This window comes from Pelobates fuscus, chromosome 7, assembly GCF_036172605.1.
Source record: "Pelobates fuscus isolate aPelFus1 chromosome 7, aPelFus1.pri, whole genome shotgun sequence".
Taxonomy (NCBI): Eukaryota; Metazoa; Chordata; class Amphibia; order Anura; family Pelobatidae; genus Pelobates; species Pelobates fuscus.
In genome coordinates this window covers 207,054,307-207,071,372 of record NC_086323.1, presented here as the reverse complement: position 1 = coordinate 207,071,372, position 17,066 = coordinate 207,054,307, and the positions used below count along the sequence as shown (strand labels likewise).

The 17,066-nt window shown below is 44.8% G+C and overlaps 1 protein-coding gene across 1 annotated transcript; it reads left to right on the top strand.

Annotated features, from left to right (window-relative positions):
- The first annotated feature begins 349 nt into the window (after positions 1–349).
- Positions 350–3,192, top strand: LOC134569311 (E3 ubiquitin-protein ligase TRIM39-like). Its single transcript, XM_063428228.1, has 3 exons — positions 350–1,245; positions 2,370–2,522; positions 2,637–3,192. The coding sequence occupies exons 1-3, from the start codon at positions 365–367 to the stop codon at positions 3,190–3,192; spliced, it is 1,590 nt and encodes a 529-aa protein (XP_063284298.1). The 5' UTR covers positions 350–364.
- Positions 3,193–17,066: the final 13,874 nt, after the last annotated feature.

The following is a 17,066-nucleotide window of genomic DNA, read 5'->3' as shown; positions in this document are numbered from 1 at the left end:
ATAGGGAGAGTCCCACCGTAATCAGAACTGTTTGGAGACTAACGACGGTTAGAGCATTGCAGACTCTGGTTAGAATCCATTAAAATGACCTGCAGCCGTTACTGTCACTGTAACACGTTACTTAGAGCTTTCTATAGAAAATAAACTAACAATAAGGAACGACAATTAATTACAGTTTATACGCTCTGAATATTGTGTTATAGAAAAGACAGATCATCAGGAACTCTCAGGGTTAACAGCCAGGAAGTTAAATCATGTGATACAAACTGTCCGCCCCCTGGGTGTGGAATATAGTATACAATGACTCACTGATTTCTGAGAAATGACAAATATTAAGTTTAGTTTCTTGTTCCTGCTTCCAGTGATGGCGTCTGCTGATCTGAGAGACGAGCTGACCTGCTCCATCTGTCTGAACATTTATACAGATCCTGTAACCCTGACATGTGGACATAGCTACTGCCGGGTCTGCATTGACAATGTGCTGGACACACAGGGGGTGAGAGGATATTCCTGTCCTGAATGCAGACATTTATTTAACACAAGACCAGACCTGCACAGAGCACTAAGACTGCGTAACATAGTGGAGAGTTTCCTATCTACTCACCCAGAGCAGGAGGAGGTTGGGATCTCCTGTACTTACTATGACTCTCCTGTACCGGCTGCTAAAACATGTTTGCTGTGTGAAGCTTCTCTGTGTAATAAACACTTAAAGAAACACAGCCAGTCAGCAGAACATGTCCTAACTGAACCCACCACTTCACTGGGAGACAGAAAATGCTCCGTCCACAAGGAAATCCTGAAATATTACTGCTCTGAGGATGCTGCCTGTATCTGTGTGTCCTGCAGTCTGACCGGAGAGCACAGGGGACACGCGGTGGAGAATCTGAATGAGGCCTCTGAGAAGAAGAAGGAGAAACTGAGAAATATTCTACAGAAACTGACCTTAAAGAGAGAGGAGGCTGAGAAAAGAGTCCAGAGCCTGCAGGAGCTCAGGAGAGAAGTGTCAGATAAAGCAGCTGGGGTAACAGAGGAAGTTACTGCCCTGATTAGGGGCATCAAGGAACAGCTGGAAGCTCTAGAGCAGCGAGTCCTGAGTGAGATCTCCAGGCAGGAAGAGCAGGTCTCACTCCGAGTTTTAGATCTAATCCGGCAGCTGGAAATAAAGAAGGATGATCTGTCCAGGAAGATGGGTCACATTGAGGAGCTGTGTAACATGACGGACCCATTAACTGTCTTACAAGGACGGTGTGACGAAACCAATCTCGCCACATTGTATTGGAGGAGCCTGGTTGCCCGCCTGCTGCCTTTGGACTATGGCCCTGGGAGATTGGGCCCTTTGCAAACAGTATTCGGCCCTAGCAGAGTGCATGTCACTCATTCTGGCCCTTTGGATACAGTGGGGCCATTCGGTGCTTGCCCTGTGTGAGCAGTGATACCCCCCAGATAGCTATGCCATGGAGCCTATTCATATAATGAAAGACTATGGGAAAGACTTTGGCTCCATGGCAATTAAACTGTATTTGTGTGGTCTGCGTGCCATTCACCTAATAATGTGCACGCAGACCTGAGCTATCTGGGGATATGTTAAATGTCTGTGTTCACTGTATAAAATATGACTTTATGTATTTTAAAGAGTTTTATGTTGTTTTGCAACCATGTGGTTAATGGAGTCTGCCTCTAGTCCTGGATAATTAGATTTCTTCTCCAATTATCTCCAGGGCAGAAGGGAGGAAGCCAGGATGCATTGTGGGGATGTTTTACTTTTACTGTTTGAGCCAGGGGGAATAAAATATACTTTTATTAACTTTTGAACCCCTGGTCTGATTCATGCCATTTTTTAATATGTTGTTCCCCTGAATGGATTGATTGTGGATATGTATTTTTATGTGAATGTGATGTATGGTTTTAAAGTTATGAAAGTTGTGTAAAAGTATATTTTGAACTGTACACATAATGGGATTAAGTGTCACACTAAGGGGAGGGGATGTGTGGGAGGTAACATCTATGTTATTGGTTATTTTATGCCTCCCCCTGGGTGTGGCCTGTATGTGTACTCATGTAATAAAAACCAGGCTGGGTGCCCAGCACCTCAGACCACTGCTTGACCTTCAACACGGAGCCTTGTCTCGTTCTTGGGGGGATTCACTGTATGCTGTTGGAGATTTGACTGCTAGGAGTGTAAGCTGATGTCTGCTTTTCCTATTCATCTGCTAGCAGCTATTTGTGAGGTTCCAGCTGGAGTGCTACCTTATTCACCTATATCCAGTTCGTGAGTTCTGATGTTCTGCAGTAGCTGTGCCTTTCTGAGAAAAGGGGATTATCGCCTAAACGGATTTTAACCCCTCATATGCTGAAACGGTCCGTTACAGACGGGAATCAGACAGCGCTGACTATTGGGATACTGAGGAGGGAGATAATGAGGACAGAGAGAGAGATGATAACAAGGTCCGTGCTCTAGGGGATCTGGATGTTGGTCTGATCTCAGCGACCTTACACTCTGGATTAGCTGGGATTGTGACCCAATCAATAAAGAGACAGCACCATGTACCGGCTAATATATTACTGGGGGTAAACACGGCTTCAGACATGTTACTGGATGTAAACACGGCTTCAGACATGTTACTGGGTGTAAACACGGCTTCAGACATGTTACTGGGTGTAAACATGACTTCAGACATGTTACTGTGGGTAAACACGGCTGCTAATGATGTAACTGTATCAGGTGATGTGAAAACTGTATCGTGGTCAGGAATAAACCAGAGACACCCAGAAACACCAGAGAGATTTCAGTCTAGTCAGATTTTAAGCTCCAGGAGTTTCTCCTCTGGGCGACATTACTGGGAAGTGGAGAGCAGTGAATCAGAGGGATGGGCGGTAGGGATGGCCTATCGCAGTATAGACAGGAAAGGAGATCAGTCAGAGATTGGAAATAATAACAAGTCCTGGGGTTGGGGAAGGAGCTGGTATAATCAGTATTATGTGATACATGACAGTAAAGTAATCCAGTTACCTCCCCGCCCCCCTTCCAGCCGGAGATTCGGGATATTCCTGGACTACGAGGCCGGGCGGATGTCCTTTTATGACCTGTGTGACCCCATCAGACACTTACACACCTTCACTGCCACCTTCACTGAGCCGCTTCATGCTATATTCGGGGTATATGGGGGCAATGCCTGGCTGAGAATGTATTGAATGATTTATTAATCTAATTAAAGAGATTTATTCCCGGAGTGGGAATCACGAGCCCCAGGGGTCAAGTCCTGGGGAATAAAGTGTGGGAACTCACCCCCAGTTCCACCCCCAACCCACCACCAAAAAAAAAAAAAAATTGTATGCATATATAAATGCGTACACACACACTCAGGTGCACACATACACTTACAGACACACACGTACACTCAAAGACACACACAAACACACACACACAGACACACACACAAATTCACAGATAGACACACACTCTCACAGACACACATACACACTCCCAGACACATACACACACACATACATACACTCACAGACACACACACTCACACACACACACACTCACAGACACATACACATACACCAACACACACAAATACCCATAGATACACTCACAGACACACACACTCACAGACATACACACACACTCCCAGACACATACACAGACACACACACTCCCAGACACACACACTCACTCCCAGACACATACACACACACATACATACACTCACAGACACACACACACTCCCAGACACATACACATACACACACCAACACACACATACACTCACAGACACACTCACTCACAGACACACTCCCAGACACATACACAGAAACACACACTCCCAGACACACACACATACATACACTCACACACACACACACACACACACACACTCCCAGACACACACACACATACATACACTCCCAGACACACACACACACACACACACACTCCCAGACACACACACACACACATACACTCACAGACACACACACACACTCCCAGACACATACACACACCAAAACACATATACACTCCCAGACACACTCACTCACAGACACACAACACAAAAATTATTTGTATATTTGTTTTTAAATTAAAAATGTCCACCCAGCCTCCCGACCTGGATAGCTGGCGTGGACCTGTCCCTGGGGTCCAGTGGGGCTTCAGTGCGGCCGGCTCTTGTCTCGCTGTTCTCTCTACTCCCTCTCGCCGCGCGGGCTGTCTGCTGATGCCGGGAGATGGAAATGACATCATATTCCATCTCCCAGCATCAGCAAACGGCGCGCGGCGAGAGGGAGCAGAGAGGACACAGCTCCCTCACCGCGTCTGACAGCGAGACAAGAGCTGGCCGTGGGGGTCCATCAGGTGGCCATTAGGCCACCTCTTGGGCCCCCCATGACAGGGGGAACACAGGGGCATTTGGGGGTGGCATTTTTTGCCGCCCCCTGAGTGCCTGCAGGACCACAAACGGGAACGGCGTTCCTGCTCTAAAAAAAGTGCAGGAACGCCGTTCCCACGCGTTCCTGCAGGACTCGAGCCCTGACAAGCCCGTAAAACTGATCTCGGTGTGGGCGGAGCATCATAACAGGGTTAGCTCCGCCCACTTGACCTGGGACTGGGCGGAGCCTGTTACTAAGCAACAGCTGCTCTGTGTGTCACTGTGTGTGATTGTGGGTGAATGTTACTGACATTAATGCAGAATTATTCAATACAGACAGACATCTCTATAATTAAACTATAGTCACAGCGTGTATCCTGCATGTTAGAGATTGTGTTTTAATTCAAATCTGTGTGTGTGTGTGTGTGTGAGTTTGTGTTGTCTGATTGTGATGAGAGTTAGAGTTTTTTGTATCTGAAATGTCAGATACACTGGGCTGTCGTTCCTTTGTTTCCTTGTCTCAGGTCGCTGCCCCGGCTCCATCCCTCCAATCACTTATCACTCTCTAATAATGTAAATACCGGATTGCTGTCATGTTTAATATTAAAGTGTTGAGACACACTATGTCCCTTAAATCCCGTGTTTATATAATGTATATGCTCTTCCACTCGAACGTGTGGTTGTCTCTTGGTACGTCCTACGTAACACAATCCACAGAGACATGTAAGGAGGTATACTGTAATGTCAGCTCTGGTACTGATAGCTGCTCTCGACTACAATTCCCATCATGTGTTTTATGCCTGTGTGTGAATGTGTGTGTCATTATGTGTACTGGCTGATTATTATTGAATATTAGCTGACTGAGTGTGATGGGAGTTATAATGATTAATGTAATTTAAAAAACTGCCAAATCCGTAAAATCCCACTGTTTTCCTGTTCAGTCAGCACTATATCTGTATAAAGACCGTTTTCATGTAGAAATTAATGAGATTAGTACACAATGTTCCCTCTAATATTTAGTGATTGTTGTAGTAGAAATATTTTGTTGTGTAAATATTTTCCTGTTACGCAGTATGTGCTGAATGTTTGTACAAATGTAAACCTGTAATGGTGTCAAGATAATGTAGTCACGGCCTCTCTCATGGCCAATAAAACCGCATTGCTACATTTTAATACAATACAAATATGATTGCTTGCTATATGTTTATACCCACATCCATGCCACATTGCCCACATGGCATGTGTATTGTCGCGATAAGGGCAGGTAGATCTAAAACTCCCAACAATCCCCTCCCCGAATAATCACCACATTACTGATTTATGGATAAATGTGTCCACGGCTTTAATAAATAAGTAAATATATAATTAGGCTTAACATAACCAAAAGTCATTGCCCACCATCCCCAGCCATATTATATTTTGGAATGGCCGTGTCTGAAGTTGTCCCCCGATGTCCACGGAACCCTGGATACCACCCCGAGCTGCATCTCTCCTGCTTGAGGGGCAGTCCGCCTCTTGACATGCGCACAGTCGTTATTCGGCCTGTGCCATAAACCATCCCCATTACCTTTAATAAACACAGACACCGATTTCTGTTGGAAATATAAAGTCCACAGCTTTATTATATTATCATCAATAACTTATACAACATTTTAGGGTCATTGCCAAACAATAAGGATATTTTAAGCCAATCTCCTTCCGTACCTAAATACCCCTGGCAATGACCCCATACCAATATAACAGTGTATAACAGTACAGGGGCGGACTGACCACTAGGGCACATCGGTCATGGACTGAGGGCCTGAGACAGCCAGGGGCCCGGCCGCACAGCCATGCTCCAGCTGGAGAGGTCAGAGATCAACTGGAACGGCAAAAAAATAAAATAAATCTCTTTCAATTACAGGTTGTGGGGCCTCTGATGGAGCGCATGGCCCCACAACCTACTGCTCTGCATATTACTCCCCCTACCCCCCATCCTCAAATGAGACCTGGCAGCTTCACCAGCTCTCTGCCAGGTCTTCTTCCTGTCCCACGCGGCGCTCTTTGTGATGGGGAGAGGCGGGGCTAGGAAGTGACATCACTCAGAATATTCCGGGAACAAGTGAGGAGACACACACTGAAATGCTTTCCAAACGAGTTTAAAATTTAATTAAACGCAAGTTATATTTATACATACTTTATCATGGATGTAACAGGAAGCAGCTGCTCGTGATAGATAACAACTATAGTGATTTACACAAAATATTACAAATACAAAAAACAAGAACATTTATACCAATACAAGAACATTTGACGTAAGCGGTAATGTTTTCCAAGAAATGAAATAACTGAACTGTTTCAATTTCCCCATAAAGTTTCAAATTGCCCTTAATAATATGAACAGCTAGAATAGATAGTGAAATGCATATTCTATCCTTCAATCCCCTCTTAGATCTTATCATGATCTACTCTACGAAAAATATCCATGGGAGGCCTGTGGCAGAGAGACAAAAGGAGGTATATTCAGACGTGCTAATCACGGTCAAACCGGCAGCCCTTACATTATTCACAACGAACCGGACTTTCACCAGGTGTGCTACCCAGTCCACCCTGTGAATCACCACATCATCAACGTAGGCAGCTGCATACTCTCTGTGGGGCCAAAGTATCCTATTCATCATATGCAGAAAGAGGGCCGGTGCACTATGCAACCTGAAGGGCAGTACTTTATATTGTCGTAACCCCTCGGGAGTAGAAAACGCTGTTCTTCCCTTTGCTTTCTCTGTCAGGGGAACCTGTCAATACCCTATGATCAGGTCCAAGGTACTCAGATACCTGACCCTACTTATTCGCTCTAGCATTTGAGCTACATGTTCCATAGGGGCTTTACTTAGTGGAGGTTCTACCTCATTACCCAGGCACCCCAAGGGCGGCTTTTGCTCGGTAAAAAAATCATGATCCATATGGGAGAAAGTAAAATGATCTATTCCCTCTACCCCCTGTAGCTCCCCATAGTGCATTTTCAGGTGAGCTGAGAATTTCCTCCCTAACACCACATCCAGGGGTACCACACCTATAGGACATTTAACATTTACCACCTCTGTGACAAACTCTACCTCTGCCGTGGGGGTATGTGTGGGTGTAACCATGTGTACACACAATATCAATCATTTGTCTTGTTTTTAATTTCTCTAGCTGGAGCAGAACACTTTTCATCAAAGTAACCTCACTCCCTGAATCAATCAGTGCTTGTACACTCTTCCCTTCCACCATCACCACTTTTAGCTGTGCTGTAACACCACCACTAGTCACCACACACATCTTTAAGCAAGTCAATACAATCCTATGCAGAGCCCTTATTACTATGTCACATTGTATTGACTCCTTGCTCTCAGGACAGCTATATGTAATATGTCCTTGCATGTGGCAGTTGAAGCATCTGAGTTGTTTCTCAGTCTGGTCTCGTAGCCGTAATGGGACTTTTGGGTACTGTGAAGGATTCCCCTGTATTCACCTATATCTATTAGGCTATTTCCTCTCCCTGCTATCTAAGTACGTTGAAAGCATTTGTTTTATTTGTTCATTCGGTAAATTGTTTGTTTTACCGAACAAGACCACCCTGGGTAGCAATTAGAACTTGGAACACTATGTAACCACACAAAACCGCAAAGTAATCGAATGCCCCGGGGTGGCCACATTTTGTGCATACGAACGCACGTAGTGAGAACAATGGATGGCGGCCATTTTAAGCTTCCGAACGCTGTCAGCGGGACTTAGTCGTCGAGTGCCTGGAACTGTTTTCAGCATGGCACTCGCACGAACACCCGGTCCCCATGGAAGTCCCGTCTAACCTATTTCCACTCACAGTACAAGAACGGCGTTCGAGAGTTTCAAACAACCGAACGAGGGGAGCATTCTCCACGAACCATCTGTATTCTAGCTATAGTAGTTTTCATGTAATTTTATCCAAACAAAGACCGGCTCTTACTACCAATTCCGTGGAACTCTGAATCGGATACAACCGCATGGCGAGCCGGTCAAACTTCCACACGATGCGACGCGAGAACTACCGAACGGATGTTCGTGAAATTTGGATATGTCACTCACAGTATCCTCAGCTATCCAGGGATGTGGTATTATATTGATTTGTTGTGTATAAAGTATATTTTTGAAAACTGTGAAAAATAGTAAATTTTCTGGCCAGCAGATAATTGAGTATAGTATGTTGCTGAAACTCAATTATCTAGCCTGGCCCAGAGGAGGAGTCTGTTACTGTATAAATTGAATGCCTGTTGCTTCCAGTAAATCAGTATTGTTCCAGCATTAAGCCTTGGCTCATGTGAGGATTATTTTGCGATACCAGCGATATTTGTTCCTGTGGATTATTGGTGCTATTCTGCTTATTGGGAAAAAGGGAATACTGGACGGTGATACGTATTACTAAATTTTATGAATTTTATGGTAGACTATTTTGTATTTTTTATTTTTTATTTCTACTTTTAGAGAATTAAGAACATAGCACTTTAAAAAAGGGGAATGGTCACCTTATATATGTGCACATTATTGGGAAAAGGGGCACCTTATGCACATTGAGTTAAAGTCTGGTTTAATAACACGCTGAGATTAAATATTAATATGAAATTTTCTTATTCATCTCTCTTATTTATTTTTCCTTTTGCAAATTAGGGATCAAGTTGCAATATTAAGAATACTGTACTGTTTGTTTTAAATTGTATTTTAATGATATGTGTATTGTGCATAATAGACAGTGTATTAACTGCAGGTAAACCATAGGGTTAAATAAAGATAGTGCACTTGATGCACACCTGCTTAATATAGACTATTACAAGTGGTCCAATAAGATATGAGCGGACTGCTTTAAATACTGGACAATTCTGAAAAGACGGCATCACTGCTTTACGTCCTGAGGAAGCTTGGGCGAAACGCGTAAACGACGCAGTGACACACGCCACGTACGTTCGTTACGTACTGACGCAAAGGGGACGGAGCATCCGGGAAGCTCGAAGAACCCCATCTGTTGCCCAGCATTTTTCAGCGGTCTGTCTTCCCCGATAGCATCCGTGGAGGATAAAGGAGAGGCCGGCTGCTGTTTCAACATCATACCTGGGCACAGGCAAATGCACAAGCGTTTGTGAGTAGCAGCTGAGTCTGCAGACACTCACCTTCTTTTATCTCATAAGAGGCTTAGCATCTAGCTTGTTTATTATTTTATATGCATGTGTGTATTGTCCGACTTATGTATTTTATCTGAAAATAGACTTTTATCTATTTCTCTACAGTGTTAGGAGTGTTGGATGTCTAGTGTATTACAAATACATTTGTGCAATTGAATGTAACTGTGCTTCACTATTATATGCACTTTATATTTTTTTCCATATACTCATCTGAGCTGAAGCCACTTAAAGGACCCTAAGGGGATGTGGATCTAACTTTGCGCTCCACCTTCATAAGTATTTTTATACGTATTACTACCGTCACAGGTACGTTCTACCATCATAGTTATATTGTCCCAGGCTCAGTATCAGCTTTTTTCCTTTCTTTCCAGTTTCCCCGCTTATCTGGTTGTTAGCGGATCTGGACTTAGGCTGAGGATCAATACTGTGTGGCTCCTTAGCAGCCAAGTTCCTCTCAATCATCACCTGCTTCCACATCTGCAGCTTCTGGTTTGCTAATCTCTCAATGTCTGAGTAACTTTCAAACACCAACTTTACAAAGGCTTGGCGTGTAACTAGCCTTTTTTATATCACCTATATTTCTTCATGAGCTGAATTTTCCGGGTCCCCGACCTCTTCAAGACCTGGTTCTGTCACCAGCTCATCCTCCACTGGAAAACGTCCCTCCGTGAAGGGCTCCACAACATCCTCCATCTGTTCTGCGAATCCCTGGGAACCTTCCTTGTTCCCTTCGGGTAATGCTACGGGTCTCATCTCTAGGGGGTTGGCCAGGGAGGCTGTCTAGAGCACCCTCCTCCTGCATGGATGCAGTCTTTGATCCCAGCTCCATCCCATCATACTTGGCCTGGCCTGTTCTTCTGCCGGAGGCCCAGACTCCCGGCTTAGCTCATCTTTCCTTTGTCTGGTTTCCTCCCAGGTATATCCTCCGCTTGCTCGGCCTTGAGTGGCCACCTCTCACTGTCAGCAATGCTTTCCTCTGGGCTGTCTGGAGGTCTCCCTGCTCCCTCGGGGGTGTCCAGAGACGCAGTCATGGCCTCTCGCTGGGTCATGACAGCCCCAGTATCAAACAGCTGGTCAGGCAGTCAGAGTCTCGCCTTTAATTCCATTACCATTTTCCCAGAATCTGGCAGCGGTTCCAGGTCGTCAGTGCGCCCAGGCATTGTAGATGTAGTCTTTGCCAGCAGATCCAGTTCTACGACTCCCGGACAATCATTCAAAGTCTTTGTAGCAAATATTTAATTCTGCTACGCCAATGTCACCTATTTTGTCACTTTCGCCTTGGTCGGGCTTAGATCAGAAGCGGCTACTTTGCCTTTCTAATTTTGACTTCGTTTTGCCACTACTTCTCTGCCTTGCCTTTCTCTGCCAAACTGTCCAACAGCTGGTCGACATTCTTGGGTAGCCTCAGCTATTAAACAGTGCACAGCATTTTTTAGCTCAACTGGGGTGCTTTGCTTCTCTCCATTTTTCTCAGCTCCTTTGCGGTTGTTGAAAGGTAAATCTGCTACTCTGGTGACTCGATCCCTCTGGTCACTGTTCTCCAACCCTCGATTGTCAGCTGAATATTCAGGGAAGAATTATGGAAGCGTAATAACCAGACACACAAGTTGCTTTCCAAAAGTCTTCTAACCATGTATTCAGAATGTTTATACAGTACTTGTCACGAATATTGGTTACAAAAAGTTATAAAAAGGTTACACGAGATACATAAAAGAGGAAGTAGGTTCTGCTGTTACGTTCAATATTCAATAATCTATTCTTACAAAATATCACATGTACATTGTGGTTAAGCGCATCCTTTTACATAGAAACTGTTATAGCTTGTGACTTCCTTTCAGTTATGTTTTGTAAGCGGTTCTGCAAAAGAGCTTGCTACTACATTTACAAAATAATTCAACTTATACAATACTGACAGATTCATTGTTTAATATTCCTTCATTTCCCCTCTTTGAGCAATATTTTGCTCATACCCTATTTAAGGAGCCCTGGTCAGACAACTAGCCATCTGCCATGGTATATTCAGGATTGCTAGCCAATCCTGCAGGTCTTTCATTATGTCTTCGGCCACTATTCCCGTAGCATAGGACTAGGCATCTGACCAGCACCATAAACTTATAGATATGTATCAGCATGTTTACCATTGCTTCGGTTATGTGTATACATTTGGAGATATTCATCATAGCAAGCTGGGGATTTTACAGGAACAGTGTTGCGTGTATGTTTGTAAATGCAGAATACAATAATCTTAAAAATAGCATAGACAAGTAGAGCAAGGACCAGAACCCTAACAATAATTATTGCAATATTCTTTAGCCAGTCTAGGATACTGTCAAACTTAAACATATCTGCCCATGGGTGATCAATACCTGAATTCCTCTTCATTTCTATGGACAGGACTTCCAATTTCTCTATAGCTAGGGTTACTTTACCATTAGGGCCAGTGTTCTCTGGAATATAGGTACAACAAACACCGGAGTCAAGTAATTTACAGACTCCTCCCTTTTCTGCTAAAATCATATCAAGGGCCATTCTATTCTGGAAAGTCATTTGTGAGGTAGCCTGTAATTGTTCAGCAAGACCTTGTAATGCATCTCGTGTATAATTTACAAATCTTTGCTGATTATAATATATATAATTAATCCAGTTAACATTCTTGTTAGCTGTTATAATGGGAAAAAATTATTCAAATCCTGCTGCCACCTCGTCTCTAGCTTTAAATTCATTAGGGACCCCTCTTGGAATACCAATGGCATCTAGATATATATGTGGGTCGAAACTACCTCGTGGGGATTCCCTTTTCCTTCTTGTGGAATCAGTTACAACCTTAGTTTCAGGGAGAGAGTTGCCAAATATATGGAGGGGCATGATTATTTTGGCTGGGGCACATTCTCCTCTCCAGGGGTGGGGAGTCTAGAACGTATTTTCATATCTCCACATATCCAATAAACTTCTCCAACAGATTGTGTTTGATTCATTAAGGTAATATTACTGTAGGCGGAGCAGAATCCTGAAGAGAAGTTATCAAATTGCTTACCCACCTTACCATCATTATTTCCCTGAAAACAAGTATAATTACCAGGGTATACTGAGACAGCATCATTTAATTTAAACTTGGGTTCACCAATAGGGTGATCCCTCTTCCATTCTCCACATCCTGTAGTATTAACAGTGGTACCTGTAAACAAGCTTAGGAAACATGCCCAGTACTCATCAGGGACATGTAAGGGTACGGTTCCTAGATGAGGTCTGGCAATACCACATACATAACAGTTTGACCTGTTATTGGAATGGGCATTATATCTCATCCATTCTAGCCATAGGTTTGTATCTGTATACCCTGTTTCTAGCGCTATGGTATCTTCAAACGTGGGATCTGCTATGGCCATCATATCACCACAGGTTTGAATGTGGGGCTTTAGAGGATTAACAAGGGTTTGTCTAGAGGTGAGGCTTTCCCATTCTGAGGAGTTCCACATATCTTTTAACTGGAATTTTCCTCGATTACCTCCAATACCTCCTCTTAAAAAGGTACTGAGAATATAAATACCTTGATCTCCGTGACTGGGGTTTTCAATATAACCCCAATCTGTCCCGGTGTTCCATCCAACTGAGCCCCAATAATCACAATTGTTACCCCTCTTTGAGCAATATATTGCTCATATTATCGGTTAACATTCTCCCAGGACAGAGACATTTCCACATTATGGCATTCCCAAGCAATTATGTGGTTTACAAGAAACAGAAACTCAGCAGAGAAAAAGAAAAAGACACTTAATACTTTTGCAGACAGATATATAGAAAATGGATGTTTAAGACAGAATGGAACTTGGGCTTATAGCAAATATATTATTGCACAACCAGGACCTTGCGTCCTATATCTTTTAACCATTTCCCTATTCCAAGGTCCAGTCAAAACCAGTCATATCCTCACGCAGTTCCTCAAAACATGGGAATCCATCCTTGGCACACTCAACATATATCAAAAACACACATAGTACATCCATCCCTGGGTCAGCTAACACTTCCTCTCTCTCTGGCTAACTCTACAAAAATAAAATAAAAATAGTTCAATAGAGTATAAAGAAATCAGTTTAGACACCAGACATTTTGTTTCATAAAAATGGCTAAGGGTAGCAATATGGCTGACAACAAGACAATGTCAGCTTCCACATAGTTCTTCTTTTGTTTGCTGGATTTTCACCACAATGCTCTGTGCAACACCCCAATGGTTGAAAGGGTTATTACAGAACCAGCGGTATTAGACAGCACTGCACCTTCAGGACTTTCCAGGTTCTTGCGTGCAAAGTTTATGTCCTCATAAATAAGTATCTCAGTTTCTTCGGCCTGCATGGATAATGACCAAACAGATGTAAGTCCCAGAAATCAGGCGGCACAAACACTCCAGGACGGTCTCTACAATCATACAAACACAAGGATCAATACAACATTAATTAATTAATTACCTAGGCCAAAACTTAAATCAGAGATTAAGGTTAAACCCTTAATTTGTGTAACATGTACTTCTCTTATATTTGCTTAAATGTTATGCAATCTGTCTTCTATGAAGTTTTACATAATATCCCTTTGGAATGCCTTTGTACGAATGAGAGAAGCACTCACTCTTATAGAAATGCTTGTTGGCGACTGCCTCTATTTTAGCGGGTTCTGGTTTCTGTAGCAGGCTCCCGACTCTGTGCCCTAAGTATTGAACTTCTGCCATTCCTATATGGCACTTACTGGGCTTTAGGGTCAGTCCGGCCTCCCTAATCCGGTCTAGTCCGGCTCCTATGTGGGTCAGGTGTTCGGTCCAGCAGCAGCTAAAAATGGGTATATCATCCAAGTAGGCGCAGGCATACTCCTGAAACCCATCCAGTAGCCGATCTACCATCCTCTGAAAGTTAGCCGGGGCATTCTTCATCCCAAATGGCATGACCTTAAACTGATACAGGCCAAACGGGGTGACAAATGCCGACTTGGGGATGGCGTCCTCGGCTAATGGAATTTGCCAGTACCCCTTGCACAGATCTATTGTGGTGAGGTACTGGCCTCTGGCCATTTTGTCTAGGATCTCGTCTATCCGGGGCATTGGGTAGGCGTCTGAGGTTGTTTTATCGTTTAGCCTCCGGTAGTCCACACAGAAATGGGTCGTGCCATCCCGTTTCAGTACTAGTACTACCGGGGAGGCCCAGGGGCTGTCAGAGTGTTCTATCACTCCGAACTGCAGCATTTCCTCAATTTTTTTCCGCATATTTTCTTTAACTGCTTCGGGTATGTGATAGGCGGTTTGGCGAAGGGGGGTCTGGTCTAGGGTTTCAACTTTGTGAGTGGTTAACGGAGTGTACCCAGGTAGGTTGGGAAACGTGGCCCCCTTGTCCTGGATTAGTCTTTGGACCTGGGTTCGCTCCTGGGGGTCTAACCGTACTTCTACCAGGTCTCCGCTCTGGCCCTCTTAGTCTAGGAGATCTGGGAGTGGCAAATTATCATAATCTTCAGTGGCAGGTGCACAGATCGCAGTTACCTCTTTTGTGCGCTCGTGGTATGGCTTGAGCATGTTCACATGGAGCATGCGCTTGCCTCCCGTGCCTGTGACCGGACCGATCACAAAGGTGGTATCACAAACCTGCTCTACCACCTTGTATGGGCCCTGCCAGGAAGCCTGCAGCTTGTCCTTGTGGACGGGTTGCCAAATTAGCACCTTTTGCCCCACATTAAAGCTGCGGTCCCTGGCTCCCTTATCGTACCATCTGCGCTTCCTGTGTTGGGCCGCCTGGAGGTTGTCGCGTACGTTCTGGGTCAGCATCTCCAGGCGGTCCCTAAACTCTAGCACATAGGGTACAATGGGGGTGCCGCTAACAGTCTCGTCTCCCTCCCAGTGTTCCCTAATTAAATCTAGGGGGCCCCTCACTCTCCTCCCAAATAATAGTTTGAAAGGAGAGAACCCGGTGTATTCCTGAGGTACTTCCCTATAGGCAAACATCAAGTGGGGTAGGAACCTTTCCAAGTCTGAGTGTCTATGAACGTACGGATCATCTGTTTAAGTGTTCCATTAAACCGTTCACAGAGCCCATTGGACTGGGGGTGATAAGCGGAGTTCAGTATTTGCTGAACCCCACATATCTTCCAGAGTTGTTGTGCGACTTCGGCGGTAAACTGGGTGCCCCTATCCAAAATAATTTCCTTGGGAAATCACACCCGGGAAAATATTCGCATCAGGGCATCCGCTATCGTCTCTGCGTGCACATTAGTCAAAGCTATTGCTTCTGGGTACCTGGTGGCATAGTCCACCACGGTCAGTACATATTTCTTGCCGGAGGGGCTGGGCTTGGATAGGGGTCCTATAATATCTACCGCTATCCTACTGAACGGTTCCCCCTCTTCCCTACCCTCTGGCAGGTATCACAGGTCTGGCAGTATCGCCTGACGTCCTGTGAGATACCTAGCCAGAAGAAGTTCTGGGTGAGCCTGTGCTTAGTACGGCTGATCCTTAAGTGCCCAGACAGGGGAATGTCGTGGGCGATGCGTAATATCTCCAGTCTATTTTTCCTCGGCACTATCAATTGCTTTATGGGTAAGGGAATGGATCCGGACACAATTTTTTCGACAGCAGCCCCTTGTCCCAGGTGTACCTTTCCCCTTCTAATCCTGCCTGGTCTTTATTAATACGATCTTTATAGATCTGCAGGGAGAGATCTAGGGCCACTTCAGAACCGAATTCTAGGGGGCATGTCCAGGGCGTGACATTGGGCATGGGGGGTACATTGCTTACCTGAGCCTCAGAGTGGTTAGGCGGAGCTGTGGTGCGGGCCTGCTGCCAGGTCACAACCGGATACACCTCTTGTACTGCGGTTTGAGGAACAAAAGCTGAAGTCAGCTCCCCCAGGTCGTTGCCCAAAATAACGTCAGCGGGTAGGTCCTGCCTGCCCCACCTCCATGTTTCCGTGCCCCGCTCCACAATTCAAATGTACCTTGGCAGTGGGCAGGGCCGGATTAACATAGGGGCTGATTGAGCTGCAGCTCCAGGCCCAGGCCCATGGAACAGGCCCATTTAAAAAAAAAAAAAAAATGTTTACTTTTTTTTTTTTTACACACTACTCTTAGGTTTGCCACCTGGCTGTTATTTTAATGGCACAGCCGGTATTTGAGGCTGCCTGGCACAGCCAGTATTGCAGTAATACCGGCATTACAAATGCAGGTCATTTTCTTATAGTAATGGACATTACTCTGCAATACCAGCACTGGCCAGTAGGGATCACTGTGTGAGGAGAGAGGCAGGGATAGGAAGTTACAGTTACATATCCCTGCCTCTCTCTACTACTCACTGATCCGTGGGGGAGCAGCTACACAGCACAGAGAATCCAGACAGCAGCTCTACAGCTCAGGTAAGTGAGGGATAGGGTGAAAGGCTGCAGAGAGACATGGGGACACTGAGATACTTGGGGACACTGGAAAACACGGTGACACTGAGACACTAGGGGGCACTGTGAGACATGGGGACGCTGAGAAACATGGGGACAGTGTGAGA